The sequence below is a fragment of the Salmo salar genome, chromosome 27 (assembly GCF_965601325.2).
Source record: "Salmo salar chromosome 27, fSalSal1, whole genome shotgun sequence".
NCBI lineage: Eukaryota > Metazoa > Chordata > Actinopteri > Salmoniformes > Salmonidae > Salmo > Salmo salar.
Genome location: NC_138317.1, coordinates 33,267,227 through 33,295,045, shown reverse-complemented (window position 1 = coordinate 33,295,045; position 27,819 = coordinate 33,267,227). Strand labels below are relative to the sequence as shown.

Below are 27,819 nucleotides of genomic sequence, written 5' to 3'. Positions count from 1 at the left end.
TCTTTCTCGGCTACACGTCCAGTGTGATGAACCACCTTACAAAAAGTCTGAGAAAAAAAATGCAGGCTCCCTTTTTAAACGTCTACATTGTCCACGTCCTCAAGAATGGATCTAATTAAAACGATGCACTCGTCATCATCGACGAAGTAATGCCAACGTTTCTGAGAGAAGGCTGGAGATGTAGGACCACATGACTTATTGGGGATGGATGGGATGGGAGTCGTATAAGATTTCACTTCTCCTATTGGTCCGAGGGCTGACTGTTGACACGCAGACAAAGGAACCTCCTGCCATATAAATAGGACTGATTGGTCTGTATTATTCTAGCATCACGGCAGCAGGTTTCCAATCTTGGAGTTACTCTAGTCACCACAACTGTATGCCTGCTTGAAGTAGTTAAACAGGGCACTGCAGCACAAGGAGTCTGCATGTCTGCTTAGACATGCTCAGCTTTGTGGATAACCGGATTCTGTTGCTGCTTGCAGTAACTTCATTTCTAGCATCATGCCAATGTAAGTTTGATATGTTTTTGTCTTTTACCGAGGATTTTTGTCCTGTTTTAAGAGTTCAGGAGGACCTTACAGCGCTTATGCTTGGCTTTTATATGGAACTTACTTGGAAATAACCAGAGGACAACTAAAAGTTATTTTGAGGGCTTCCCCCTGGCTGTATAAAACCGAACGGATCCTGGTCATTTCGGTGGATTCTTCATTCTTTTTCCGTGGATACAATTGCCAATTGATTAGTCTCAGAGAAACGCACTGATGAAAAAACGTTATCACAGCCTTGAAAGAATCGTTTAAAGTTGTTAATGTAGTGGCTTTGAATAGATTTTAGAACAATGGAACTGCGAACATCTAGACTACAATTGGAATGTCTCTGTAAACGCCTAGGATGAAAAGTTTGGGGCGTTGTACATACTGTTCAGAGTCCAGGGAATGAACTTTTATTATAGGGAATTGAAACGTCGCCCCCTGGTGGGCAATTTGACAGCATCCCCTTTGGCATCAACCCTCCTAGATATATTTTCTATAGAAATACATATAGATCTTTACAAAAGTATAGATTTTCGATCCCAAAATTATTTCGACATATTCTTGAGTAACTTAGTGCAAGCTATGACCTATTTGTTAGGCCTTGTGAAAGAGAAGGTCTTGTGTATTGAGGTTTAGAGCTATTTCATTTAAACATAGTTAATATTAGTATTATAAGAATTAAGAGCATTATTTTCAAGTAAAACAAATGACATTTGCGTTGTATATACAAGTAATATAAGTTAAAACAATATTTTCCATGATGATATTCTTTTAAGTGTCCAACTGCGCTATCTAGCGGCCACGTAAGGACATTACAACGCAGTATTTTAGAGGAGGTGCGATGCCACTCCATCAGCAGGACGGGACCAAATGTAGAGGAACGGGTTGTTATGCCGCATCATAATGAGGACACCACTGAGGCCTAAACAGGAAACGCCTAGATCATAACAAGCAACATAAGATAATAGTTCTTCAAAATTTAGACCAAAATGTAGTAATTTAGACTCCTCAAAATCAAGTTGCTATACATCAGGGCTGCCCAACTCTCTTCCTGGAGATCTACTGTCCTGTAGGTTTTCAGTCCAATCATCTTCCTGGAGATCTACTGTCCTGTAGGTTTTCAGTCCAATCATCTTCCTGGAGATCTACTGTCCTGTATGTTTTCAGTCCAACCCTTTTCCTGGAGATCTACTGTCCTGTATGTTTTCAGTCCAACCCTCTTCCTGGAGATCTACTGTCCTGTATGTTTTCAGTCCAACCCTAATTTAGCATCTCTGATTCAGCTAGTTGAGGTCCTGTTGAGCAGCTAATTAGTAGAATGTGTTAAATTAGAGTTGGACTGAAAACCCACAGGACGTAGATCTCCAGGAAGAGGGTTGGACTGAAAACCCACAGGAAGTAGATCTCCAGGAAGAGGGTTAGACTGAAAACCCACAGGACGTTAGATCTCCAGGAAGAGGATTAGACTGAAAACCCACAGGGCGGTAGATCTCCAGGAAGAGGGTTAGACTGAAAACCCACAGGACGGTAGATCTCCAGGAAGAAAGTTAGACTGAAAACCCACAGGACGGTAGATCTCCAGGAAGAAAGTTAGACTGAAAACCCACAGGACGGTAGATCTCCAGGAAGAGGGTTGGACTGAAAACCCACAGGACGGTAGATCTCCAGGAAGAGGGTTGGACTGAAAACCCACAGGACGGTAGATCTCCAGGAACAGGGTTGGGCAGCCCTGCTATACAGAGTAGATAATAGGCAATGATGCAATACAAAAGCATAGGATAGCATAGGATATAATTTACTTAGGTATACTATAGTGAATGCTGATCACTTAATTTATATCAGTACATCCATATACAGTACCTAATTACACAAGGCCTACTTCTGGTCTTTTCTCCATCACAAGTTGATTTCCTTAGGGGATGCGGATACATGGGCCTTTGAAGCCTGTAAACACCTGACTGCTGGCTGGTTGGAAACTGTCTAAATGACACTGACATTTCCAGTCAGTGAGAAGTTGTCAACAATGCATTAAATATAATTCAGTCATATTTGAATATTTTTATTTTCCCTAAAGATGGATGCTGTTGAATTTTAGTAGCTACTTCAGGCCTATATATGACCCAATGTTGTCGTTGACAAAACTCGATTGAATATTGTAGAAGCTTGGCCACATTTATATGGACAGCTTTGATACTTTTCACCTTTTATATGGTTTTGGTTGTTTTTGTCAGATTGCCTTTTAGACGCTTATCATTCTAATCTTTCTAATCTTGGTGTATATTCTGGAAACAAATAACAACAGTTATTTTGCTATCTACAAAGGAAAATAAGGCATTTTGCATTAGACAAATGGGTCAAAAGAAGAGAGAATTTAGATTGCTCCAGAAACTATTTAACTATGTTAGTTATCATGTTCTAACTGAGTATGTCCTTTCCCCCTCCTCCTCCTCCTCCTCGTTGAAACATCACAGCGGTTAGTACATGTGCATGATATTATCTATCAAAACAGCTTTTAGAAGGATTTTACCTTTTTGCATCTTATCTGTTGGTTCCAAATTCCAGCTAATATTCGGTGAAAGGATCCCTCTGTCGACAATATGAGCAGTCTCAACTATAGCGGAGTATTTCAGTTTGATTTTAGGCTACATCTGAAGAGGGTTCTTTTTTCTTCATTTGCTGCCAATGAATAGGTGAGGCTCCTATTGGTCAGGGGTGGTGTCAGTGAAAGTTAAAACTGCCCGTGCTGGTTCTGGTTTACCCATGGGGCCGCTGGGCACAACGGGCCCTTTAATAGGATCAGGAAGAGGGTTGAAAGCTAAAAATGGCAGATACATTCCAGGCCCATTTTCAGTAAGTCTCTGAGAAGTGCTGATCTAGAATCAGTTTAGCATTTTAGATAATAATTCATACAATTATGTGGAAGGGAAGACCTGATCCTAGATAAGCACTCCTACTATGAGAAGCTTTTTTAACACAGGCCCAGGATGTGGCCTGTATTATATCAGTTTTTTTTTTTACAGTATAAAGGAAGTGTTGCTTGTTTAAAATGGCCTGTTATAGTTGAGATTGCTACAAATTGCTTACCTGGATATTGTTTCTCAGCTCTATATTGGCATTCTGATGCTTTAAAGGGGCAGTGTTTCTATAATGTGAATTGATTATGATTGATTGATTGGCCTCTACACCTGCATAGCCTACTGCCATGCAACATCAATCTGGATTTGGCATTAGATCACTGACCCAGCTCCATAGTGCACCTTTAAACATCTCTCTGCAATAGTGCTTAATATGACATATCTTTATGTGCTGTTATCGGTTTGATATAGTTATCTGCACAAGCATGTGACTTATAATATACACTTACGCATGCAATACTGTGTTATGACACTGGCAACTAATATGCTTTGTTGGAAAAGAGAGATGAGAACTGAGGTACAGTTGCTATAGCTTACACTTTGAATGACATAAGAAATGTAGGAAAGACTGAATAAATAAATCTTCAATTTATTTATCTTCTTTTCTATTTAGGGGGGACTCAAGGTGAGCAAACATGTTCTTATGTGTCATTTACTAGTGTAGAAAAGTGTGGCATATCTGAACTTTGAGGCTCAGGATTACTCAAAGGTCAAAGGTCAAGTGAGAGGCCAAGTCAGTATACACTGTTGACTCATACAGTAACATTAATGTGTTGACATGCTTGTCCTCAAACTGTAAGGTCAAGTTTGTTTATGTACACATTATAACACATAGCAGTCTATCTTCTAACCCTTGAACTCAATTAAAGGAAAAATCCACTCAAAAAATATATTTTGGTATTTTTTTCATTAATTCACTGTTGATACAGTCCCAAAATGTTTTACATGGCAGCAGTCAAGTTTTCAAGATATTGGACTTTCAAGAAGCAAAGTGTCACTGGCCACATCATCATAATGATCAACATTGGATTAATGAAAAAAATACCTAAAGATAGTTTGAGTGGATTTTTCCTTTAACATTGATGCAATCTATCTGAGATTAGGGTCTGACCAGCTTTGCTAGAAGTACTGATATGCTTTTAAAATGTTTATTTGAGTGGTTTGCCATACTTATCTGATTGAGATATTTTCCCACCATAGGGCCCAACGGGAGTGAAAGGACCTCGAGGTGACAGGGTAAGCAAAGAAAACCCAGCTGTTCCTTTGGTGTGTAGATGTTGTATGTTAGGTGTCTGCAAGTTACTACACTTGTTTAAATGCACATGACATACTTTGACCCCGTTGTGGCCACACCCCTTGATCACATGGCACAGAGGCCTACATCCTCGATGTTGACAACGATATTATTGGATGTATTTTTACCCAGATATATTATAAACATATAAGCAACAACATATGATTTTAAAATGGCTATAAATCAATTATACATCATTTTGTAAATTGTAGTCATTTTGTAATAATTTTGCTTATCTAATAATGTAGAATGTTTTCCCATTTTTCTATAGTGTACAATACAGCACTTACAGCATGTTACAGGACTGGGCAACATCACAACAGAAAACAAAACAAAAATAAAAAGTCATCATAAACAACATCAGAGGATGAAGGACATTTCCAGCGGAATTACAGCATGAAAATGTATAGAATATAAAGTATTTTAGCTGAAAGATTTCTTTAAATAATAAGTTGTTTCTATCTCTCTCTCAGGGTCCCCAAGGCCGTAATGGAAGAGATGGTAAAGATGGACTCCCCGGCGTTGCCGGCCCCCCTGGTCCCCCTGGACTTGGAGGAGTAAGTTCAGCAATATCATGATGTCCCTCATTATCTCACTCTAAAAACGAGCATGTTTTAGTCACACATAAAATGGCTGACAATTCTGTAACAAATGTTTTCACTGGCTGGCAATTTTGTCCCCCGAAAATGGAGGACATTTGTAACTCTAAACGTGACCAACAGAACTCATCTGTTTTGGTTTGTTACCGGGGCACTTGGTTCCTCTTCATATCAGCCATGGTAAAAGTGTTCAGTGTCCCTTGAACCTTACCTAGTACTCTCTAGGGATGAGTTCAATTGGGTGGTCTTGACCCCATGACCTCACACATGACCTCATATACGCTTATGACTTTATGCCCTGTTGACCTACGAACCTTTGACTCCACGATGACCCCCTGACATTGTAAATCATAAACATGGCTTACACACACAAAGTGATTGGAGGTGACCTTATATTCTGAGATCATTTCGTTTTAAACTAAAAACGTATTTTCAATACTGGGACAGTTTGTCAATATTGTTCAGTATGGTTCATCATGGTTGACCCTAAGGACTACTACTCTGATGTCTCAGGACCCTCTGGGATTAACCAATGGAATTATGACTACTATACGATTATTTTTTGTCAAACATGGCTTTTATTAATTGTTAATTTCTGTGATAATAATGTGTGTCCCTGTTTTGTTTTACCAGAACTTTGCTGCTCAGTTTGATGGAGGAAAAGGCAGCGACCCCGGACCTGGACCCATGGTGAGGCCCCCGAACACAAGAGAGTGGGACCCTGAATTAACCCCAAAATAAACCCCCCCCCCTAACCAGTTGGCACACCCTGTAGGCCCTGCCTACTTGGCACTAGCACTGGCACTGGCACTGTCCCTGCTTAGCCCTTAGGCCATTATTCCCTTGTCACTAGTCCTTGCCTAGCCCCTGACCCCTAGGCATTTGTGTGGATCTGATAAGATGGATGTAAGCAAGCAATGTGAAAATTCCACCTGACCTATTGGAGGACAAGGTAGAGTTGTAACTGTGAAGCTGATAGTCTTTCATCATCTTATCAGTGCCTATGGAGTAGGCTTTATTCTGGGATTCAGCCAGAAACAGCTTTGTAGATCCTGAGCTGTTACGAAACTGATCATAACCTCTTCATCGTCCAGCATATGACACCAAACCCTGGACATAATAGGTGCACTGCAGTTATTTCCTCTGTAGAGACACATCAAGATATATAGCTAAGTGTTTACCAATGGAATACCAATTCGGTAACCATGAATAATGTATTACCATTTTATTCTCTTCAAATGTTATCCCTCTTCTTCCCAAATCATTTAAGATTTAAATTTGGATAAGATGTCACACATTTCACACAGCCTTTCTCTGCTATTTTAAGCAAAAGTTTTTGTTTGACATTTTTCCAATTTCATTCCCTCTTCACTGATTCATATCTGAATTGGACGTCCATTTTGATTGAACAGCATTAAGATCATGTACAGTAACTTTACTTTGATGTGATTTCAATGTGCTTTGTCTTTCTCTCCTCAGGGTTTGATGGGATCTAGAGGGCCCAACGGACCTCCCGGATCCCCTGTAAGTAGTTCTCAAATGATGTCAAATGACTCAACGTTGTTTCTGTTTCTCATATAAACTCAACATGAAGGCCAGGAGGTTTTCCTGACTCAGTGACCTGGCCAGGAAAAACTCACAGGCCCTAGTACAGCCCCTAACTAGGACCCCTACTATAGCCCCTAACTAGGACCCCTAACTAGGACCCTACTATAGCCACTAACTAGGACCCTACTATAGCCCCTAACTAGGACCCCTACTATAGCCCCTAACTAGGACCCCTACTATATCCCCTAACTAGGACCCCTAACTAGGACCCTACTATAGCCACTAACTAGGACCCTACTATAGACACTAATTAGGACCCCTACTATAGCCCCTAACTAGGACCCCTACTATATCCCCTAACTAGGACCCCTAACTAGGAGCCTACTATAGCCCCTAACTAGGACCCCTACTATAGCCCCTAACTAGGACCCCTACTATAGCCCCTAACTAGGACCCCTACTATAGCCCCTAACTAGGACCCTACTATAGCCCCTAACTAGGACCCTACTATAGCCCCTAACTAGGACCCTACTATAGCCCCTAACTAGGACCCTACTATAGCCCTTAACTAGGACCCTACTATAGCCCCTAACTACGACCCCTAACTAGGACCCTACTATAGCCACTAATTAGGACCCCTACTATAGCCCCTAGCTAGGACCCCTACTATAGCCCCTAACTAGGACCCTACTATAGCCCCTAACTAGGACCCTACTATAGCTCATTACTAGAACCCCTACTATAGCCCCTAACTAGGACCCCTAACTAGGACCCCTACTATAGCCCCTAACTAGGACCCCTACTATAGCCCCTAGCTAGGACCCCTACTATAGCCCCTAGCTAGGACCCCTACTATAGCCCCTAACTAGGACCCTACTATAGCCCCTAACTAGGACCCTACTATAGCCCCTAACTAGGACCCCTACTATAGCCCCTAACTAGGACCCCTACTATAGCCCCTAGCTAGGTCCCTACTATAGCCCCTAACTACGACCCTACTATAGCCACTAATTAGGACCCCTACTAACTAGGACCCCTAACTAGGACTCTACTATAGCCCCTAAGTAGGACCCCTAACTAGGACCCCTACTATAGCCCCTAAGTAGGACCCCTAACTAGGACCCTTCTATAGCCACTAATTACGACCCCTACTATAGCCCCTAGCTAGGACCCCTACTATAGCCCCTAACTAGGACCCTACTATAGCCCCTAGCTAGGACCCCTACTATAGCCCCTAACTAGGACCCTACTATAGCCCCTAGCTAGGACCTCTACTATAGCCCCTAGCTAGGACCCCTACTATAGCCCCTAACTAGGACCCTACTATAGCCCCTAACTAGGACCCTACTATAGCCCCTAACTAGGACCCCTACTATAGCCCCTAACTAGGACCCTACTATAGCCCCTAACTAGGACCCTACTATAGCCCCTAACTAGGACCCTACTATAGCCCCTAACTACAACCCCTAACTAGGACCCTACTATAGCCACTAATTAGGACCCCTACTATAGCCCCTAAGTAGGACCCCTAACTAGGACTCTACTATAGCCCCTAAGTAGGACCCCTAACTAGGACCCCTACTATAGCCCCTAAGTAGGACCCCTAACTAGGACCCTACTATAGCCACTAATTAGGACCCCTACTATAGCCCCTAGCTTGCACCCTTACTATAGCCCCTAACTAGGACCCCTAATTAGGACCCTACTATAGCTCATTACTAGAACCCCTACTATAGCCCCTAACTAGGACCCCTAACTAGGACCCCTACTATAGCCCCTAACTAGGACCCCTACTATAGCCCCTAACTAGGACCCCTACTATAGCCCCTAACTAGGACCCTACTAGAGCCCCTAACTAGGACCCCTACTATATCCCCTAACTAGGACCCCTACTATAGCCCCTAACTAGGACCCCTACTATAGCCCCTAACTAGGACCCTACTATAGCCCCTAACTAGGACCCTACTATAGCTCCTAACTAGGACCCCTACTATAGCTCCTAACTAGGACCCCTACTATAGCCCCTAACTAGGACCCCTAACTAGGACCCTACTATAGCCCCTAACTAGGGATCAGATTACATGTTCAGGATGGACTAAGTCCTGGTTCTACTCATCACACCTAACTGATCACATAGTAATAAAACAATGTCTCATTTGGATAAATCGACTCACTGTTGTGTCGTTTTCCCATCAACAGGGACCCCAAGGATTCACAGGACACGCTGGAGAGCCTGGAGAGCCCGGACAGACTGTAAGATAACTCTCTCATGGAAATTGTAACCCACTGTTACATTATCTCTATAACAGGTTGATCAGAGCTCAGCATGTTACTCTATACATATCCCCTTACTCTCTCTCCTCTACCCCTTCTCCCACATCTTCACCACTGTCCCATGTAGTATAGTTATAGTACAACACACACAGTGATACCTCATAGTCAATTTGGACTAAACAGATATTCATTTCTCATACCTGTACGTTAACCATTTCAACTGTACAGACACAGATGAAGCCATCAACACTACACTACTACACAGAAAGGCAACATTGAACACAGAATTTGACTATGACCTTAACTCTGACCTCTGACATCTCTCTCATCCAAGGGCCCCATTGGTGCTCGTGGACCTCCTGGAGCCGCTGGCAAGCCCGGTGAGGATGTAAGTAAACGGTTAAAATCCTTGGTGTTATTTTGGTCTAAGTGTTGGTTTAATAACTACCTACCTGTGGCGCTACTTGCCTACTGGGGCAATTAGTGAATGTGGAAAATGCTACAGACACATGCTATCATAATAGTGGACCTACAGTATACACATCTAATGCAGCTTGTCTGTTCAATTCTAGGGTAACAACGGCAGACCTGGAAAGCCTGGTGACAGAGGTGGCCCTGGAACTCAGGTAAGGGCAATGTCCAGAGCTGACAGACCTTTAACAAAATATACATTGACACTAAATATACATGAACCTATAAAGTGTTATCAAGTAAAACCTCTTCTTTCCCTCCTCTGTAGGGTGCTCGTGGATTCCCCGGAACTCCTGGACTTCCTGGAATGAAGGGACACAGAGTGAGTATTTACATAAATACCTGCCTGGCCCTGCCTCTCCCAACGACCTCCCAACAACCCTGTTATACAGTATACCTGTTCTGTCCTGGAGACACACCTGGGCAGCATTCAGGAGGGTGCAACGCTCTGAAGGTTACAGATAGAGATGACTTGTATAGAGCTGACATTATTCTCCATTCCACGTGACAGAGAAGCATGTCTGTTCTACGTAATACATGTGTATCTGGATGTTCTGTAATGTTGCACCCCACTGAATGTGACCCAGTCACACACTTCCCTTGTAGTACTCATCTCAAATGACACCCTATTCCCTATCCCCCCCCACTGTGGCTCTGGTCAAGTGCACTATGAAGGGAATAGTGTGTATTTTGAGATGCAGATATAGTCTTTAGAAAAGACTAGTAATGATGGGAAATTCTGAGTTTTGTCCCATGAGAAGCTGAGTGAAAATGCATCCCACGTCAAACAGAATACAAGTAGCAGAGATCTCAAGATTAAACTCAAATCAATATTCCCTCACCAGATAATCAATATGAGAATCAATATGATCTGAACGATAAGAGGGTGGGGAAGATCATTTGTTTCCTGTTCTTAATTGATTTTAGACTATAATACTTGTGTATTGTCTCAGGATGCTAACATGTTCTCTTTGTGCTCCAGGGTTACAATGGTCTGGATGGACGCAAGGGAGAGTCTGGTTCAGGAGGTGCTAAGGTAACGTTGCAGCCACAGTACATCCTCCTTAATCACAACCTCATTCATTTATCCCTGTCAAATCCCACAGATAGCACAGGAGGCCTAATGCAGAGGTGTAACAGACATTTAGCTTTCATCTTTGTAGGCCACAGATTAGGCCTAGTCCTGGACTAAAAAAAAACACTTTCAATGGAGAGATCCATTGTGCAAGCTTTTGACTTGACGTATAGGATTAACCTGGGTCCGGAAACCGACCCTGTAACACCGAAAAGTAAAGTGAATTTCACATACAGTAGCACATTTTAGTGCACGTTTAGTCACAATCCAACTACATTGATAGTGGCTACTCAAATACCAGTGGTTGTTTTACCACTTGTTCACCATAGTACCTACATAAATCTACACCCATGTTTACCAATCTAGATATATCCAGTGTTCACACCGTTCGTAACCTATGACCTCCTGTCATCTGAATACGTGTTCTCCTGCTTCTCCCATAGGGTGAGACAGGTGCCCATGGAGCTAACGGAAACCCCGGACCAGCTGTAAGTTCACACATTATGTCACCCTTCTCTTTTTCATCCTATTGTTTCCTAGATGAAAATGTCAAAATTAGCATGTTGTCAGGTGCTAGCCCAAGGCATATGTATCACTAATAGAACATGTCACCTGCATAGCTGAGTCTGAATGTACCTCACATTGATTCTTTACCATTTGTCACATGCAAAATACATTGCGTTCACATAGCTGATTTCAAAGGAAACAGTGGAGATTAATACTTGCTGTATCCTCTTCACTGTCTACTGATCACCAATCACTATGTATTATCCTCGTTGGGAAATCAAATGTACAACCAGTAATATATCATATACTATACTATACTCACTATATACACGCACTTAAAAATAAATACACACTTGTACTCAACCATACTCTCTCTCATCTCTCTCTGCCTCTCTTCCCCACCTCAGGGTTCTCGTGGTCTGAATGGTGAGAGAGGCCGTGCCGGCCCTGCTGGCCCCGCTGGTGCCCGTGGTGCTGATGGAAGCACTGGACCCGCCGGCCCTGCTGTGAGTGCTACTTCTCCTTTGACCCCATAACCTCTGACCCCTTAACCTTATGGCTCACCTAGGAGTGACCCCTCTGTAGAAGTTACTGTATCTGCCTAGTTAAATAAAGGTTACATTTAAAAAAAGATTACAAAAATCTTTAGGCCCAGATCTGATCTAGGATCAGCGTATCCCTCTCGTAATCCTAACCTAAATCAGGTGGAAATGCTAAAACTGAAGTTAGATCGTCCGCTTCTAGGGGTAGCTTCATCTTACAACACTTTCTGTAACCCTTGACCTCTACTTCACTATGTCATCTCTCTATTTCCTGTTTCCCAGGGTCCTCTTGGAGCAGCTGGCCCCCCTGGTTTCCCTGGAGCCCCTGGCCCCAAGGTGAGGGATGTCATCATGGTCATCTCCAAAGCATTTCTTCATGATCACAATCTTTAGTATATCATGGACATTATTAGTGTGGACACCAGAGAAGATTCCCAGTTCTGGCAACCGTAGAACCACATCTAAAGAGCTTTCTCAACACCCATCATGATTCTCTAATTGGTTATCACTATCCGATAATCTGATTGATTTACTGTCTAAACTAAAGGGACCAATCATGTTGACCAAACTAATGATTCCATACATAGTATTCCAATGAGGATTTCTATACCATAAAACATCTATATAACATCTATATAACATCATAAAACATTTTATTACCCATTTGAATGGGTTGTGTGACTCAGTGAAAATGTTACTGTAACAGGGAGAGATTGGAGGTGTTGGAGCCAATGGCCCATCCGGACCTCAGGGAGGCAGAGGAGAGCCCGGTACTAATGGAGCCGTTGGCCCCGTCGGTCCCGTTGTAAGTATACACTACCAACAAACTACAAAATGATCACAGTGTGAAATATGTCATATTGAAGGCTCTGTTGATTTTCTTGTTACCTGGTCCTGAAATGCATACTGTAACTCTCTCCAATGGTCATATATATTTTCCATCATGTTGGTTGGTTTATTGGCATCTCTACACACTTGTCTGTAACACTCTCTCTTTCCTTTTCCTCTCCTTGTAGGGTAACCCTGGTAACAACGGTATCAACGGCGCCAAGGGAGCTGCTGTAAGTATTCTGGCCATAGTTGCATTGTGGTTAGACTAGATTGACAGTCCAAAGGTCATTTAGGGTGAGACAAAGGTCAAGTTGTAGAATCTTGTTCACTTGAGCCTTGGACTCATATAGGCATGATATGAGTTATGATTGAAGCACAGCAGTTGACTTATCAGTAAATAGCACACTCAAATAGCACACTCAAATAGCATCAACGATGAATCGCTTTAGCTTTCCAATTCATGAAGGACAGAAATGAATTCAGTTGTTCCCACATTACATGGAAGTGATATTAGCCATAAGTAACTGTTCTAGTGACACCATTGGGTGATTAGGTAATGTTATGGTAATGTGATTAGGTAATATGATTAGTTAATGTGATTAGGTCATGTGGTTATGGTAATGTGATTAGGTCATGTGGTTATGGTAATGTGATTAGGTCATGTGGTTATGGTAATGTGATTAGGTGACGTTATGGTACTGTGATTAGGTAATGTGATTAGATAATGTGATTAGGTAATGTGATTAGCTAAGGTTATGTAATGTGATTAGGTAAAGTTATGGTCATGTGATTAGGTAAAGTTATGGTCATGTGATTAGGTAATGTTATGATAATGTTTATGCAGTAGGTACTTCAGCTGTCTTCTTACTCACCACTCTTCCATCCTGTGTGTGTTCTAGGGTCTCCCCGGTGTTGCTGGAGCCCCTGGTTTCCCCGGCCCAAGAGGAGGTCCCGGCCCCCAGGGCCCTCAGGGATCCACTGGAGCAAGAGGCCTTGGTGTGAGTACCGCTGGACCTAAAAAGCAGTTCAACAACACTTTACTAACACAATCTGTATGAATATTGAGGTATTGATCATGTATCTGTGTCTCTTTGACTGCAGGGTGACCCTGGACCCTCTGGACAAAAAGGAGATTCTGGTGCTAAGGGAGAGCCTGTGAGTATCCATACTACTGCTGTTTAGCAGTATAGGTATGCTCTAGCATTATGTCAGTACATGGTGTGTGTTTGTGGCAGTCTCTAATGTCTCTGCTTTCTCCTTCAGGGTCACTCTGGTGTCCAGGGTCCCGCTGGTCCCGCTGGTGAGGAGGGCAAGAGAGGCTCAACTGGTGAGGTTGGTGCCACCGGGCCCGCTGGTCTGCGTGGAGCTAGAGTGAGTATATCATACCAGACCCAGTGTGGGGGTACAGTCTTGGTGTATTGCTATAAGGTGCAGGTGAGTGGTTATGGTCGACTCATGTCTGTTTGTGTCTCATAGGGAGGTGCTGGAACTCGTGGTCTGCCTGGTCTGGAGGGAAGAGGTGGTCCCATTGTAAGTCTCCCAAAATATTCTGTTTACTAAAATATTATTAGCCATTATGAAAGTTGTTCAAATGCAGGAAGAAAATAGTGAATTTTACCTTGTAATATAGTGACTGTTATGTACTCATGGGTTCCTCTTCCTCCTCCCCTCTCTGCCAGGGTATGCCCGGAGCTCGCGGAGCCACCGGCCCTGCTGGTATCCGTGGAGCCCCTGGTGATGCCGGCCGTGCTGGCGAGTCTGGTCTGACTGGAGCCAGAGTAAGTGTCACACACACCTGTCAATCATAATGTTTCAATAAGATGTTTAATGGATTCTCTGTTTAATCTCTGAACCAAATATAGCATGTGATCTCTAGCTGTTATGCTGAATGACTAACAAGTTCTGTCTGTTAATAGGGCCTGCCCGGAAACTCTGGACAGGGTGGACCCCCAGGCAAGGAAGGCCCATCTGTAAGTAATTAAACACATCTCCAATATTCATCCTTTCAAACACTGTATATCCTAAAATATTAGAATACAATGAAATTGCTGGTCATGATAATGGATTGGTTCAAAGCACTTACATTCTATTGGTGGTATGGTTACAGTAACCCACCCCATCCACCAACAATGTTAAAACCCACCTAGTGGTGGTGTGCCATATCTGATCCCCGTTGTTTTATGTCCTATTCTAGGGTGCTGCTGGTCTGGACGGACGCACTGGTCCCCCCGGCCCAACTGGACCCAGAGGCCAGCCCGGTAACATCGGATTCCCCGGCCCCAAGGGACCTGGAGTAAGTAGAACCAGGAAGTAAAACCAGGAAGTTGATCTACTAGCATGAGATTGGACTGTGAGAGAGACAGCTGGGTTGTTGATGCACTTCGATATGGGCAAAATAGGATCAAATTAATAAACAGGAAGTGATAAAGATTGCAGAATAGGATCAAAAGAATAAAGAGGAAGTAAAATTGAAGGACAGAATATGGACAGAATATGCTCGTATATTCTGTCAACCAACATGAAACGATGATCATCTGACGTTTCCATGGTCTCTTCTTCATTCTCACCCTCCAGGGTGAGGCTGGCAAGGGTGGTGATAAGGGACCAACTGGTGCAACTGGTCTGAGAGTAAGTATCCCCGCATCAGACAACATTCATTACATGATCAACTCTCTACTAGTCTGAGAGTAAGTACCCCCGCATCAGACAACATTCATTACATTATCAACTCTCTACTGGTCTGAGAGTAAGTACCCCCGCATCAGACAACAATCATTACATTATCAACTCTCTACTAGTCTGAGAGTAAGTACCCCCGCATCAGACAACATTCATTACATTATCAACGCTCTACTGTTAAAGGCATTCATTTACTACTATGGTTGCCATCTCTCAAATTAGCGGTTGGTAAAGCTAAGTATCCTAAATCTGTGACCTCGTATGACTGACGGTACAGAACCAAACAGTCAACCCAAATGTATTACTTACTCTACATCTATAGTCATTTATTACAAAAGAGTTGTGTTTCCTCAATGAACTTTGACTGAACTACCATGGATCATAGATCATTCACCTGCTGCCAGTGTCAGTGTTTCACCTAGCTCTCCCTGTCTCTGCTTAGGGCGGTCCAGGTGCTGATGGTAACAATGGAGCCCCCGGCCCTGCTGGAGTTGTTGTAAGTAGTCTACACTATTTCCTCTAAATACACAGTAAGAACTAGAATCTAATCTTACAGTGAATTGTATTTGATTTGATTGAACTTGATTCTCTCTTCTTCTACAGGGTAACGCTGGTGAGAAGGGAGAGCAGGGACCCTCTGGTGCTCCAGGTTTCCAGGGTCTGCCCGGCCCCGCTGGACCTGCTGGAGAGGCTGGCAAAGCTGGCAACCAAGTGAGCAACTAAACCTAGAACCTGTAACACAAACCCACCGTACATCCACACACAACACTTCCACAAACCTACATCCACAAACACATAAACACTTCCACAAACCTACATCCACAAAGCCATAACAAACAAACTTCCACAAATACATTTACACTGTAACACAAACTTAACAGCAAATTCCATTTTAGTTTATAGAAATGTTACCTCCTTTTTCCTCAGTTTCAGTATATTCTCTTTATTGTAATAGTATTCTCTATGTAATATCTTGCACTAACAAAGCATTCATCTCTCAACAGGGTATGCCTGGAGACCAGGGACTCCCTGGACCCGCTGGCGTCAAGGTATGTCCACTCATGAATACCTCTCACAGACCATTAACTATGATCTTCTGACAGCTGGTCAACCATACACCTGTTGCCATGCAGATGATCCTGTTCACTCATTTACATCTTTATATACATCTCACACCCACACACCTGTAGTGTATACATACTGTGGTGTGCCCATGACAGAGCCCTGGTGCTGACAGTCGCCCCCTCTCTCTGTCTGTTCCTAGGGAGAGCGTGGAAACTCTGGTCCTGCTGGCTCTGCTGGATCTCAGGGAGCCATCGGTGCTCGTGGACCTGCTGGAACTCCAGGCCCCGATGGTGGCAAGGTGATCCCAGCTCTATGAAGGGCTTAGAACCATTTTACTGTTGTAAATAGGGCAAGGTGATCCCAGCTCTATGAAGGGCTTAGAACCATATTACTGTTGTAAACAATGCCAGAGTTTTTCCTGGTCACGTTGTGTGGTCTGTAAAATGTTCTGGCCCTACAATAGATCTGGTAGTACCAATGTATGGTTTTGATAAAGACATAACCCGATTCTGTATAAGAAATACACCACTGTTCTTTTAAGCACTGTAGTCAAATGAAGCTCCTAACCACTCATGGTCTTGCTCCATGAGACGGATAGCTTATAGGTAGAACCATTCTTCACGAATGTCTGTTTCAGGGAGAGCCTGGTTCTGTCGGCATTGCTGGTGGCCCTGGACACCAAGGACCCGGTGGCATGCCCGGTGAGCGCGGTGCCGGTGGTACTCCTGGACCCAAGGGTGAGAAGGTAAGTCCCCCCGAATCTGCTGCAGGTAAACATATAAAAGTTACATTTCACAAGACAAAAGTTGAATAAAAGCTGTAATTGATGTCAATTATAATTTCTGATGTGAAATGCAGCGCTTGATAATTATTTTACAGTACAAACATTGGGAGAATTTGACATTCTTAGCCTTAATGCAGCATCTTCTCTGATAGACCTTGACTAAAAACAATAATATATAATGGTTATTTTAAACGAGTGACTAACACGTATTTTTCTTTCGAATCTAGGGTGAGGGTGGACACAGAGGACTTGAGGGTAACATGGGAAGAGATGGAGCCCGTGTAAGTTCCTCTCTCATCTCATTAGGTCACTTTCACAGTGAAAATAACATCTAATACATTGTTATTCTGTCTGTATTGTGTTTTAGTCTGACTTTGTGCCTTGTGTCTCTTTCTAGGGTGCCCCCGGACCAAGTGGACCCCCTGGACCTTCCGGTGCTAATGGTGAAAAGGTAAACAGCCTGAATATCGTCTCTCTTAGTCCTCAACACATGAAAGGATAGCAAAGGATGAATGAAACACATTGGTTCAGATGATGAGAAATATTGTGGGGCTCACTTAGGGAAGATTTGTCAACGATTATGCACATCCAAGAAATCCAAGATGGGTAACCGTTCACTCACCTGCAGAGCAGGAATAGCGAGGCTTCTTTTAGATTCTTTGACTCTTCACAAGTGATCAAGATATGGAATGGACTATATTGTTGAGTATGGTCATTCTGAATATTTGGACAACAACAAAGGCCTCTGTAGTCCAGACCAGAGAGAAGAACTAGTAGCGCCCCACCTGCCATGGTCCGTGCTATCCGGGATCCTTGAAGTGTCCCTACCCCATTGAAGTTGAAATTATATACAGCTAAAATTTGAAATGGTTATGGTTAGGTAATGGTTATGGTTAAGTTAGGAGTTTGGGTTTAGGGTATGGATGTCCCAAGGATTCCAGATAGCACTGACCCACCTGCCACAGCTTCTGAATCTAGAATCTCAACGTCGCCATTTGCTGGACAGTTTTCAGTAGCACACTGCCAAGGTCCAAACATCTGATGTCATCTTCAAGTGATGGAAACCTGTGTCATGGTCAGGAGGGTACACCATAGCGCCAATATATTGTTTTACGATTTGCATCAGAAAACAAAACATTTCTGATTGGACAAGTACCTCCCTGTTTCAATTTCTGATTGGAAAAGTACCTCCATGTTTCAAAAACATTTTCTTCCGAGCTGTGCCTACTGGACATGCCCCTGGAAGACACAACACTGCCTGAACACCTGCTCTATTATACACCATCACACTTCAAATGCATCTACCAGGATATGGCAACTCATTGTTTTGCCTGTTTTGAAACAAATGGTAGTTAATACGCTTCAACTTGAATACTGGACATCCTGTGGAACTTGAAAGGCTAGGGTTCATTGATCAAAGTTATGCAGACCATGAAGAAATGTTCTACATCCGAGCCATTTCCAAGCTGATTCTTTTCAGATTTTTAGATTGATATTGATCTTTTTTGAGTTGATTCAGCCTTTACATTTTCCATCTTTGCACTCTTTCAGGGTGAGTCTGGCTCCTTCGGCCCTGCCGGACCTGCTGGTCTTCGTGGACCCAATGTAAGTACCTACAACTACTTGTATAACACATTATCACACTTCAAAGGAATTAAGGACTAACATGATCTACTATTCAGAATGTCTTCCCAAAAGACATTACACCAGTCAACCCTATCATGTTCCTGCTCTGTTTTAGGGAGAGCGTGGAGAGGGTGGACCTGCCGGACCTCCCGGCTTCGCCGGACCCCCTGTAAGTACTGCTTCGGTTGATACCCTGAAACCACACATAAACATGTCACATGTATGCATCAGAATATAGTGATTTTCTTTAACATGGAGACGTATACCCTCAAACATGTGTTCAATTTTGTGTACACGCGCCAACACACACACACTACCTTGTGTTGCTGCGGCCCTTGTTCTGTTCTGACCCATGTCTTTGTGTTCCATGCAGGGTTCTGATGGTCAGCCTGGACCTAGAGGAGACAAAGGACCCGCTGGTGGAAAGGGAGATGTCGGCCCCGCCGGCCCTGCTGGACCTGCTGGCCAATCTGGACCTTCTGTAAGTCTCACTCAGAAATGCTATCTTCAACAGGAATCAACTATATCCATTCACACAGACATCATGTACTGTAAATCCTCACTGAGAATTATATAATTGACTGACTTTTCTTGTCTTCTTGTCTAGGGTGCTAGTGGACCCGCTGGCCCCCCTGGTGGTCGTGGTGATGCTGGACCTTCTGTAAGTACTGTCACTGATATCACACACACGACACCACAGGAGGCAGCTGAGGGGAGGACGGCTCATAATAGTGGCTGTAATGGAGTAAATGGAACGGTATCAACCACATGGAAACTATTTGTTTCATACCATTCCAATGACTTCATTCCAGCCATTACTATGAGCTCATCCTCCCCAATTAAGGTGCCACCAGCCGCCTGTGAACGACACCCCGTCTCTCTGTGACCCAGTGACCTTGGCTGCTTTCTACCTTTGACCTCTGTTCTTTCTCTTCAGGGTCTGACTGGTTTCCCTGGTGCTGCCGGTAGAGTTGGAGGCCCCGGTCCCGCTGTAAGTACACACACACACACACACACACACACACACACACACACATACACACACACCTCTCACTTTTTTCCCCTGAATAACCACTTGTACCGTCCTCTTCCCTACACACAGGGTATTTCTGGGCCCCCTGGCTCCGCCGGTCCCGCTGGTAAGGATGGCCCTCGTGGTCTCCGTGGTGATCCTGGTCCCGGGGGACCTCAGGGAGAGCATGGACAAATTGGACCCGCTGGTATCGCTGGAGACAAGGGACCCACTGGAGAGAGCGGTCCTCCCGTAAGTCTTCATAGCTCCCATTGAGGCTTCTTCTCAAGAATGAATGAGATTTATGTCGTGCCTTTCACTAGCCTGGTCCCAGATCTGTTTGTGCTGTTTTGCAATAGGACCATAGGAGTTGGCAAAACAGCACAGAACAGATCTGGGACCAGTCTAGCTTTTCATTTGGTCTCAAGGCGTTTTACATTGTTTGGGCTGCGTAACAAAACACCCCCATTCTCCACTAATGGTGATAGGGGGAAGTGATTGTGTTTCTTTCTCTGTTCTCTGCTTTTCTCCACTCTCACCTCCTGATCTCCTGTCCCTGTTCAGGGTGCTCCTGGTACCGCTGGACCCCAAGGTGTGCTCGGACACGCTGGCTTCGTTGGTCTGCCTGGTTCCCGTGGTGACAAGGGTCTTCCTGGCGGTCCTGGTGCTGTGGTGAGAACATTACACCTTCTGTTATTTCAAAACATTATTCAAACTGCCTTAGCAGACACATCCGACTGCAGAACAAAAAAAAGCTCTGGAAAATGTGCTATTTGGCATATAATATTGGAATGATCAAAAATGGGCTAAATCACACTTCTTGAAAATGACAGGCTATTCCAGACTAGTGCAGCCCATACAACAATATTAGTCTGTGTTGCAATCCATTGAGGAGTTATGGATACAGTACATTGACTGCGTTACTATGTTATGTGCTTGTACTGTGTTGATCCTGTGATACTGTGTGCCATTCAGGGTGAGCCTGGTAGACTTGGACCCGCTGGTGCCTCTGGACCCCGTGGTCCCGCTGGTAACATTGGCATGCCCGGTATGACTGGTACTCAGGGAGAGGCTGGACGTGAGGTAAGGATTCATTCATTGATTTGTTAAACAAGTACTTAAGTAAACAAATGGCTCAAAATCGAAATTACAGTTCACGTGCAGTTCCCATGGCAGTGCAATTAACATGCTATTTTGTCACCCCACAGGGTAGCCCTGGCAACGATGGACCTCCCGGCCGTCCCGGAACTGCTGGCTTCAAGGTACACTCCTCTCTGTCATGTGTGGTGTAGGGTGAAGTTGCCCCTAGACGCTGATCTGGGAGTCAGTTTTGCATTTTCCCCACTAATGGTTAAGGTTAGGATTGGGAGAGGGGAAGCTGATTCCATTTTACAGGCTTCATCACAGGAACATGAAACATTCATATGAACGGACCTTCATATCATTTGAAACAATGTCTTGAACTTTCAACTTTGAACCTTGAACTTTGCCCCCTTGCAGGGTGACCGTGGTGAGCCTGGTTCTCCTGGAGCCCTTGGAAGCTCTGGTCAACCCGGACCTAACGGACCCTCCGGCGCCGTCGGCAGACCTGGAAACCGTGGAGAGTCTGTAAGTTCATATTCACATAAAACAGACATAACTTCTACACTACACAAAGGAACTGTTACTGTGGTTCCATCTCTTAATCTTCTTCTCTTCCTCTCTAGGGCCCAACTGGAAATGGTGGTCCCGTCGGTGCTGCTGGTGCCCGTGGTGCCCCCGTGAGTACCTTATCCAACCTCATCTTGACTCGGACGGCTGAATTAAAACTTGTCTAATCATTTCAACTATCATAATGCATCACCGTAGCCTAATTGTGCCTATACTGTAGGTCTATATGAAATAACGCACGTCTGTTATGGTTCTGTCTCCTTGTGTTGTAGGGCCCCGCTGGTCCCCGTGGAGAGAAGGGTGGGGCTGGAGAGAAAGGAGACAGAGGCATGAAGGGTCTGCGTGGACATGGTGGTCTCCAGGGAATGCCCGGACCAAACGTAAGTCATGATGACTGCTCTGACCCTCCATCTATCCATCCATCCATCCCACATGATCTAATCTCATATCCTGAAATAGCCCATATCCCCAAGTTTGTATCACCTCCATTTCATTTACAGAAGCCTTATAGCCACGTCACGTAAAAATCTGGATAATTTACTGTATGACAATGTTCTTATGCTGTAGCTACCCCTGAGGTCTACTATCTTGCCATATCCCGCCCCTGCAGTATTCTGTATCTACCCCTGAGGTCTCTAATCTAACCATATCTCTCCCCTCCAGGGACCATCTGGTGAGACTGGCTCTGCTGGTATCACTGGACCTGCTGGACCCAGAGTAAGTAACCAGTGCTATCCACATCAAACTCCCTCCATTGTATCTTCCTCCAACTAGACAGATAAAAGACATGTATTGACACCTGTCCTTGTCATCTCCCTCTGCTTGTCTCTAGGGCCCTGCCGGACCCCATGGTCCCCCTGGTAAGGATGGTAGAGCTGGAGGTCATGGTGCTATCGGACCTGTTGGACACCGTGGTTCCCCTGGACATCTCGGACCTGCTGTGAGTATATCTAGTACTCACACACCTGCCTCAGTCAGTCAGCCAGTCAGTCAGACAAAGCCACAGTATGGCTGACAAAGGGGGATGATCTAATAAGCTCTGTGTAAAGGCAGATACTAGCTGTTAACATCCCAACACAATGTATCTAGGCTAACATGTATTTGTGAAGTTATGTTTAAGCTAATTACAAGTTACACTTGTAGTGACCTTTGACCAAGGTTGAGGTTGTTAACTCTCTTCTCTCGCCCACAGGGTCCCCCCGGCTCTCCTGGTCTTCCCGGACCCGCAGGTCCCGCTGGTGGCGGATACGATCAGTCTGGTGGTTACGATGAGTACAGAGCCGACCAGCCCTCTCTCAGGGCCAAGGACTACGAGGTGGACGCCACCATCAAGTCCCTAAACTCCCAGATCGAGAACTTGCTCACCCCCGAGGGTTCCAAGAAGAACCCCGCCCGTACCTGCAGAGACATCAGACTCAGCCACCCCGAATGGAGCAGCGGTGAGTTGGTACCACAGACACATCTCTGTCTATCTCTTTATTGATTGGTTGACTCACTGAGGTGCCTTAGAACCATCATACTCTCTTAACCAATAAAATATCTACATCCTACGAGTCTCAACAACTTTCTACCTCTTTATCTATCACTCTACATTTCACTACCAATACTCTCCTTGAGCGATCAAACTCATAAAATATACAGTATCATGTCGAACCTGAAAATTAAACAACACCTAAACAAAGTAAAACCCCAGTGAAGTATTAATAATAGTGTTAGTAGTATTATCAGTGCCAATCAATGTTTCTCATTCTTGTCCTCCCCTGCAGGTTTCTACTGGATCGACCCCAACCAGGGTTGCATCGCTGACGCCATCAAGGCCCACTGCGACTTCTCCACCGGACACACCTGCATCCACCCTCACCCAGAGAGCATCGCCCGCAAGAACTGGTACAGGAGCTCTGAGAACAAGAAGCACGTCTGGTTCGGAGAGACCATTAACGGTGGTACTGAGGTGAGCAGACTGAACCTGTACTGATTCTAATGACAAGAGCGGACAGTTTGAACATCAGGAAGACACATTGATTTGATTGGCACACCAGTCTGATTTGAGGCATGTTTTACTAGTATAGTATTGAACCATGTGTTTGGCTTACATTAATATCCACTACCCTTAACATGATTGTATTGGTTCCATCTTAAGGAGATCATCAGACATCTATCTATACGAATCTTCACCCAGGTTTTTTTTCTAAATGCTTGAGACTATATCTTGACACTGATCCTGTCTTAATTCCTCCTATGTTTCACAGTTTGCGTACAATGACGAGACCCTGAGCCCACAGAGCATGGCCACTCAGCTGGCCTTCATGCGTCTCCTGGCCAACCAGGCCACCCAGAACATCACGTACCACTGCAAGAACAGCGTGGCGTACATGGACGGAGAGAACGGCAACCTGAAGAAGGCCGTGCTCCTGCAGGGCTCCAACGACGTGGAGCTGAGTGCCGAGGGCAACAGTCGCTTCACTTTCAACGTTTTGGAGGACGGCTGCACTGTAAGTCCCCTTTCTATTTACACCGCAATGTCTGGAACAATAGCTTTGTTCGTTCTCTCTCTGTGCTCACTCACACAAATAGATGCAGTGCATGGTGGAAGGGTTAACTCAGGCTCAGGGTAGTTTTCTGTAACTTATTGGTTAGTGAAAGAGTTTGGGAATCTGACTCTTTACTTAAAGTATCATAGGCTACTTAGGGTGTTATTGTAAGTGAAGCATTTGTATGTTTTCACGATTTGATATACTGAGTGGGTGCACTATTCTGATACATGGTTTCTCCTTTTGTCCTACCTCTGCAGAGACACACTGGCCAGTGGAGCAAGACAGTCATTGAATACAGAACAAATAAACCATCTCGCCTGCCCATCCTCGACATTGCACCTTTGGACATTGGTGGAGCTGATCAAGAGTTTGGTTTGGACATTGGCCCAGTCTGTTTCAAATAAATGGACTCATGATAAATTAAAAAAGAGAGAAAGAAAAAAAAGAATCTCTGCCCTTCTTTCTGTGTTGTTTTTATACTGAATGCTGATTTTCCTCTGCGCATCCACTTGCTTAAGCTGGGCTCTATCGGAGAGGACCAATGGACTGAACGGAGCGTTGTGCAATGCAAATTAATACAGCAGCCCAAAGAGACGCGGGAAAACACCATGTTGTGGGACATGTCATCATTTTGTAAAAAATAAAAGAAGTGTAATAAAAACGCATCACTTTGTGCTCTTTGTATATCTTCCAAAGAGGAGGTTTAAAACCACAAAAATATTACAAAAAAAGGTTGAAGCTACCTCATGCCTGTTTTTTAGAAAAAATATTGAGAACCTGTCTGATCCACAACCTAGAAGTTACGAGTTCTAAGGCTTCAAGCTCCGTCCTGTATCAAAGGTGCTGAATTACTTGAAGCAGAGACCTATGGTGCTAAACATACAGCTGTGTAGGAGCAGGAAACCACTCTCATTCTTACTGTGTTTCTTTGTATTGACTTTGATGAGTCTTGCACAGGTCCCCCCCTGATTAACCCCATTTTAAGCAGGTGGAATTTTCTGGTCTGATGTTTGTCTGGTTTTGACCGTTTTTTAAAGTTTTTTTTTGTTCATTTTTGTCTAGAAGTTTTGATTTGTTTTTGTTCAGCCATTTTTCTCCTTCAATTCCCTCCTTCAATGCAGTGTTCATGCTGACAGCACATTATTTCATCCATTTTTAATGGATTTTAGGCGGCCTCTCTCTCAAAAGAAAAAACCCACAAAGTTTATTGTACCTATTTTGTATATGTGAGATGTTTAAATCAATTGTGAAAAGTTCTGAAATAAAGCATGTCCAATGTTCCCAAACACCATTCAATGACTAAAGTGCTTTCATGTTTTATAATGATAATATCATTAAATGATGTTGGCGTTGATTGATTGTTTTGTGTTTTTGGTTAGATAAAGTACTTTAACTTTTCCTTTCACATGTCATTTTCAACCAAGAGGAGAATACAAAGACCCTGCCAGTATTCAAGTAACTTCTTTAATCATCATGACCTATGTTCTATAAGTCATTGTCAACCAAAGGCCTATACTTTTTACAATAGTTTAGGAATCAAATAGGCCTAAAAGTACATGAATACAGATGCTTGTTTACAATTGTTTGTTAAATTCATTTTTCTTGCTTGTAAACAAATTTTTCAATGCATCCAGTGCCTCTGACAATAGACATTTCTAATATTTCATCTTGCATAATTAAAGTAACATTTTGTATTCAAATAGAATTGTGATATTTGGGTCACAAAGGCTTCAATAAAAAAGTATGCAGCAGTGTTGCATGTACACTATACAAGATTATCGGCATGTTTACATTCCTCCCACAGTGGACTTCTAGGTAACCTCATCCCTGCAGGCTCGAATTGCTGGAGCAGACAGAGAGCGAGCCGGCTGGTGCACGAGTTTAATTTACGCAATGTTGACATAGCGCCGCTCAGTGGTTTATGAGTCAAGAACAGATCCGGTAGAAGTTGCCTCTAAGGCTAAGCAAAGTCATAAAATCAGTTCCCCATATACCCAAGAAGACGAGGGACAGAACAGGGTAAGTATATGGCTCTGTTTGAATACTCAAAAAAAATGTATACATTTTAAGTAATCTGCACTGATCTGATGAAATTGGATTGATAAAACCATCCCGGGAGAAACGGTGCTCCTCTCATAGTCATTTACAGATCAGTTACAGATCGACAGTGCTTATAAGCCTGAACACAACCGGTGAAAACTGATATAATAAAATTCAAACCATTGTGCCGAAGGATGTCATTAAATAGGCCTAGGTTAGGTTAGTGGCTGGGTCAGAGGCAGGCCTTCCTGTACTGCTGTTGTGTCAAGCACATAATGGTTTAGAGCAATGTTATTATAGTAAACGAAAACTGAACCGAAAACAAATAATGAAAAAAAAACATTTAGTAAACTGAAATAAAATCAATTTCAACCTGTTAAAAAAAACTAAAACTATACTGAAACAATAATCTTTGACTCCAAAACTAACTAAAATAAAAGACAGTAAAAAATATAATGAATTATGTTTAGTTTTAGTATTTTTTTCTCATCTTTGAGCTTTTTGGAGGTTTTCAAGCTACCGAAGCTGCATCCAGAAGATGGCGACAGGATGAAATCAAAGATTCTTACAGGCTTCATACACTCTAAAAAGGTTCCTGGAGTATCCTTTAGGTTAGGGGTTCTTCAAATTGAAACTGTGGGGGAACCCCTATAAGTTCTTCAAATAACCCTTTGAAAGGGTTCTTCTTTTAATGGCTCCTCGAACAACCTTAGAAGAACCTTTTGGGGTTAATTTTTAACTGCCCCCCCTCCCCTATTATTATTAATAATAATAAATAATACTAATAACAACACACATAACAATAACACAATATTTTAGTTGTCAGTGTGGATTATGATTTTAGTGGCAAAGCAGAATAAAAAAATCTAAATATGAGGTAAACTCCCAGCAGAGCCCCATGTCCAATGGGTATATACTCTGGCTTGTTGATGTTATGTGTTGATGTTCTCCGTATCCATAGCCAGAATGATTTTGCAGTGCATGGTGGTCAAACAGGTATCCTGTGTTATTCATCAGAGGTGTAGGGAAGGTGAAGTCTATGAATCCAAAAAATAGTAATTATACAGATGATTAACAAAACATGCCACAACAGAATTAATAACTTGTTTTTTTGTGGTGAATGTGAATGAAAAAAGCTGTTTTGATAATGGTTTTCATACACATACCTTGTCCATAATGTACAGGCCTATGGGATATTCATTGATGAGGTAAGGGAAGAGGATGGTACATGTGATCTCCATAACATACCAATAGACATACTTTCGTATGCCTCATCGTCTGTATACCTGCAGACACAGACACAAAAGTGAGCAGTTCAGTCATCTGCACACAATGCTGCTAGCCTTCAACATATTCTAATAGCATACATATTCTTACCTCTTTGTTGATTGATATGCATTGAATTGTGTCCATTATCTGTTCTAGAAAGATTTGCACAAATATTAAGAGATAGATGGTATCATCACAAAACAATATAAATGTAGATCATATAAGGGACAAACCTTACCTTAAATTGAGGAGATCTTTACATTTTTCAGTTAAGTGCCTGCACCTGCTGTCCTTTCAAATTCAAATCCAAACTTTTAGTTGGGCAGTTAGGTTCTTGCAAGAACCCCCACCAACTAAGGAGGTTCCTCAATGAACCCCACCACCTATGGGGTTCTTGGAATAACCTTTTGAGGGCAATTTTCAGTGCCAAGAACCCTATGGTTCTTCAAAGAACTTTGAGAATTTTAGAAGAACCCTCGTTGAACCCCTAATTTTTAGTGTACGCATGCGTGTTACCTACGGCCGCCACTTCTCCAGATGCGCAATATTTTCTGTGGGAGAGTTTCAG

General features: G+C 43.3%; 1 protein-coding gene and 1 long non-coding RNA gene across 2 annotated transcripts; one reads left to right on the top strand and one right to left on the bottom strand.

The window, feature by feature from the left end:
- The first annotated feature begins 306 nt into the window (after positions 1–306).
- LOC106588939 (uncharacterized) lies at positions 307–25,233 on the top strand. The gene is made up of 49 exons (XM_014178511.3): positions 307–512; positions 3,008–3,009; positions 4,652–4,687; positions 5,219–5,302; positions 5,978–6,034; positions 6,824–6,868; positions 9,092–9,145; positions 9,501–9,554; positions 9,739–9,792; positions 9,906–9,959; positions 10,620–10,673; positions 11,156–11,200; positions 11,627–11,725; positions 12,044–12,097; positions 12,468–12,566; positions 12,778–12,822; positions 13,492–13,590; positions 13,694–13,747; positions 13,856–13,963; positions 14,069–14,122; positions 14,272–14,370; positions 14,509–14,562; positions 14,787–14,885; positions 15,167–15,220; positions 15,714–15,767; positions 15,875–15,982; positions 16,276–16,320; positions 16,536–16,634; positions 16,974–17,081; positions 17,348–17,401; positions 17,518–17,571; positions 18,672–18,725; positions 18,862–18,915; positions 19,120–19,227; positions 19,354–19,407; positions 19,684–19,737; positions 19,849–20,010; positions 20,323–20,430; positions 20,734–20,841; positions 20,967–21,020; positions 21,259–21,366; positions 21,465–21,518; positions 21,681–21,788; positions 22,072–22,125; positions 22,241–22,348; positions 22,601–22,847; positions 23,175–23,359; positions 23,658–23,900; positions 24,200–25,233. The coding sequence occupies exons 1-49, from the start codon at positions 443–445 to the stop codon at positions 24,344–24,346; spliced, it is 4,059 nt and encodes a 1,352-aa protein (XP_014033986.1). The 5' UTR covers positions 307–442; the 3' UTR covers positions 24,347–25,233.
- A 1,570-nt stretch (positions 25,234–26,803) lies between these two features.
- Positions 26,804–27,550, bottom strand: LOC123730909 (uncharacterized). The gene is made up of 3 exons (XR_006762353.2): positions 27,360–27,550; positions 27,149–27,268; positions 26,804–27,019 (listed from the first exon to the last, which is right to left on the bottom strand). It is a non-coding gene; the product is annotated as an uncharacterized LOC123730909 (long non-coding RNA).
- Between the last annotated feature and the right edge of the window lie 269 nt (positions 27,551–27,819).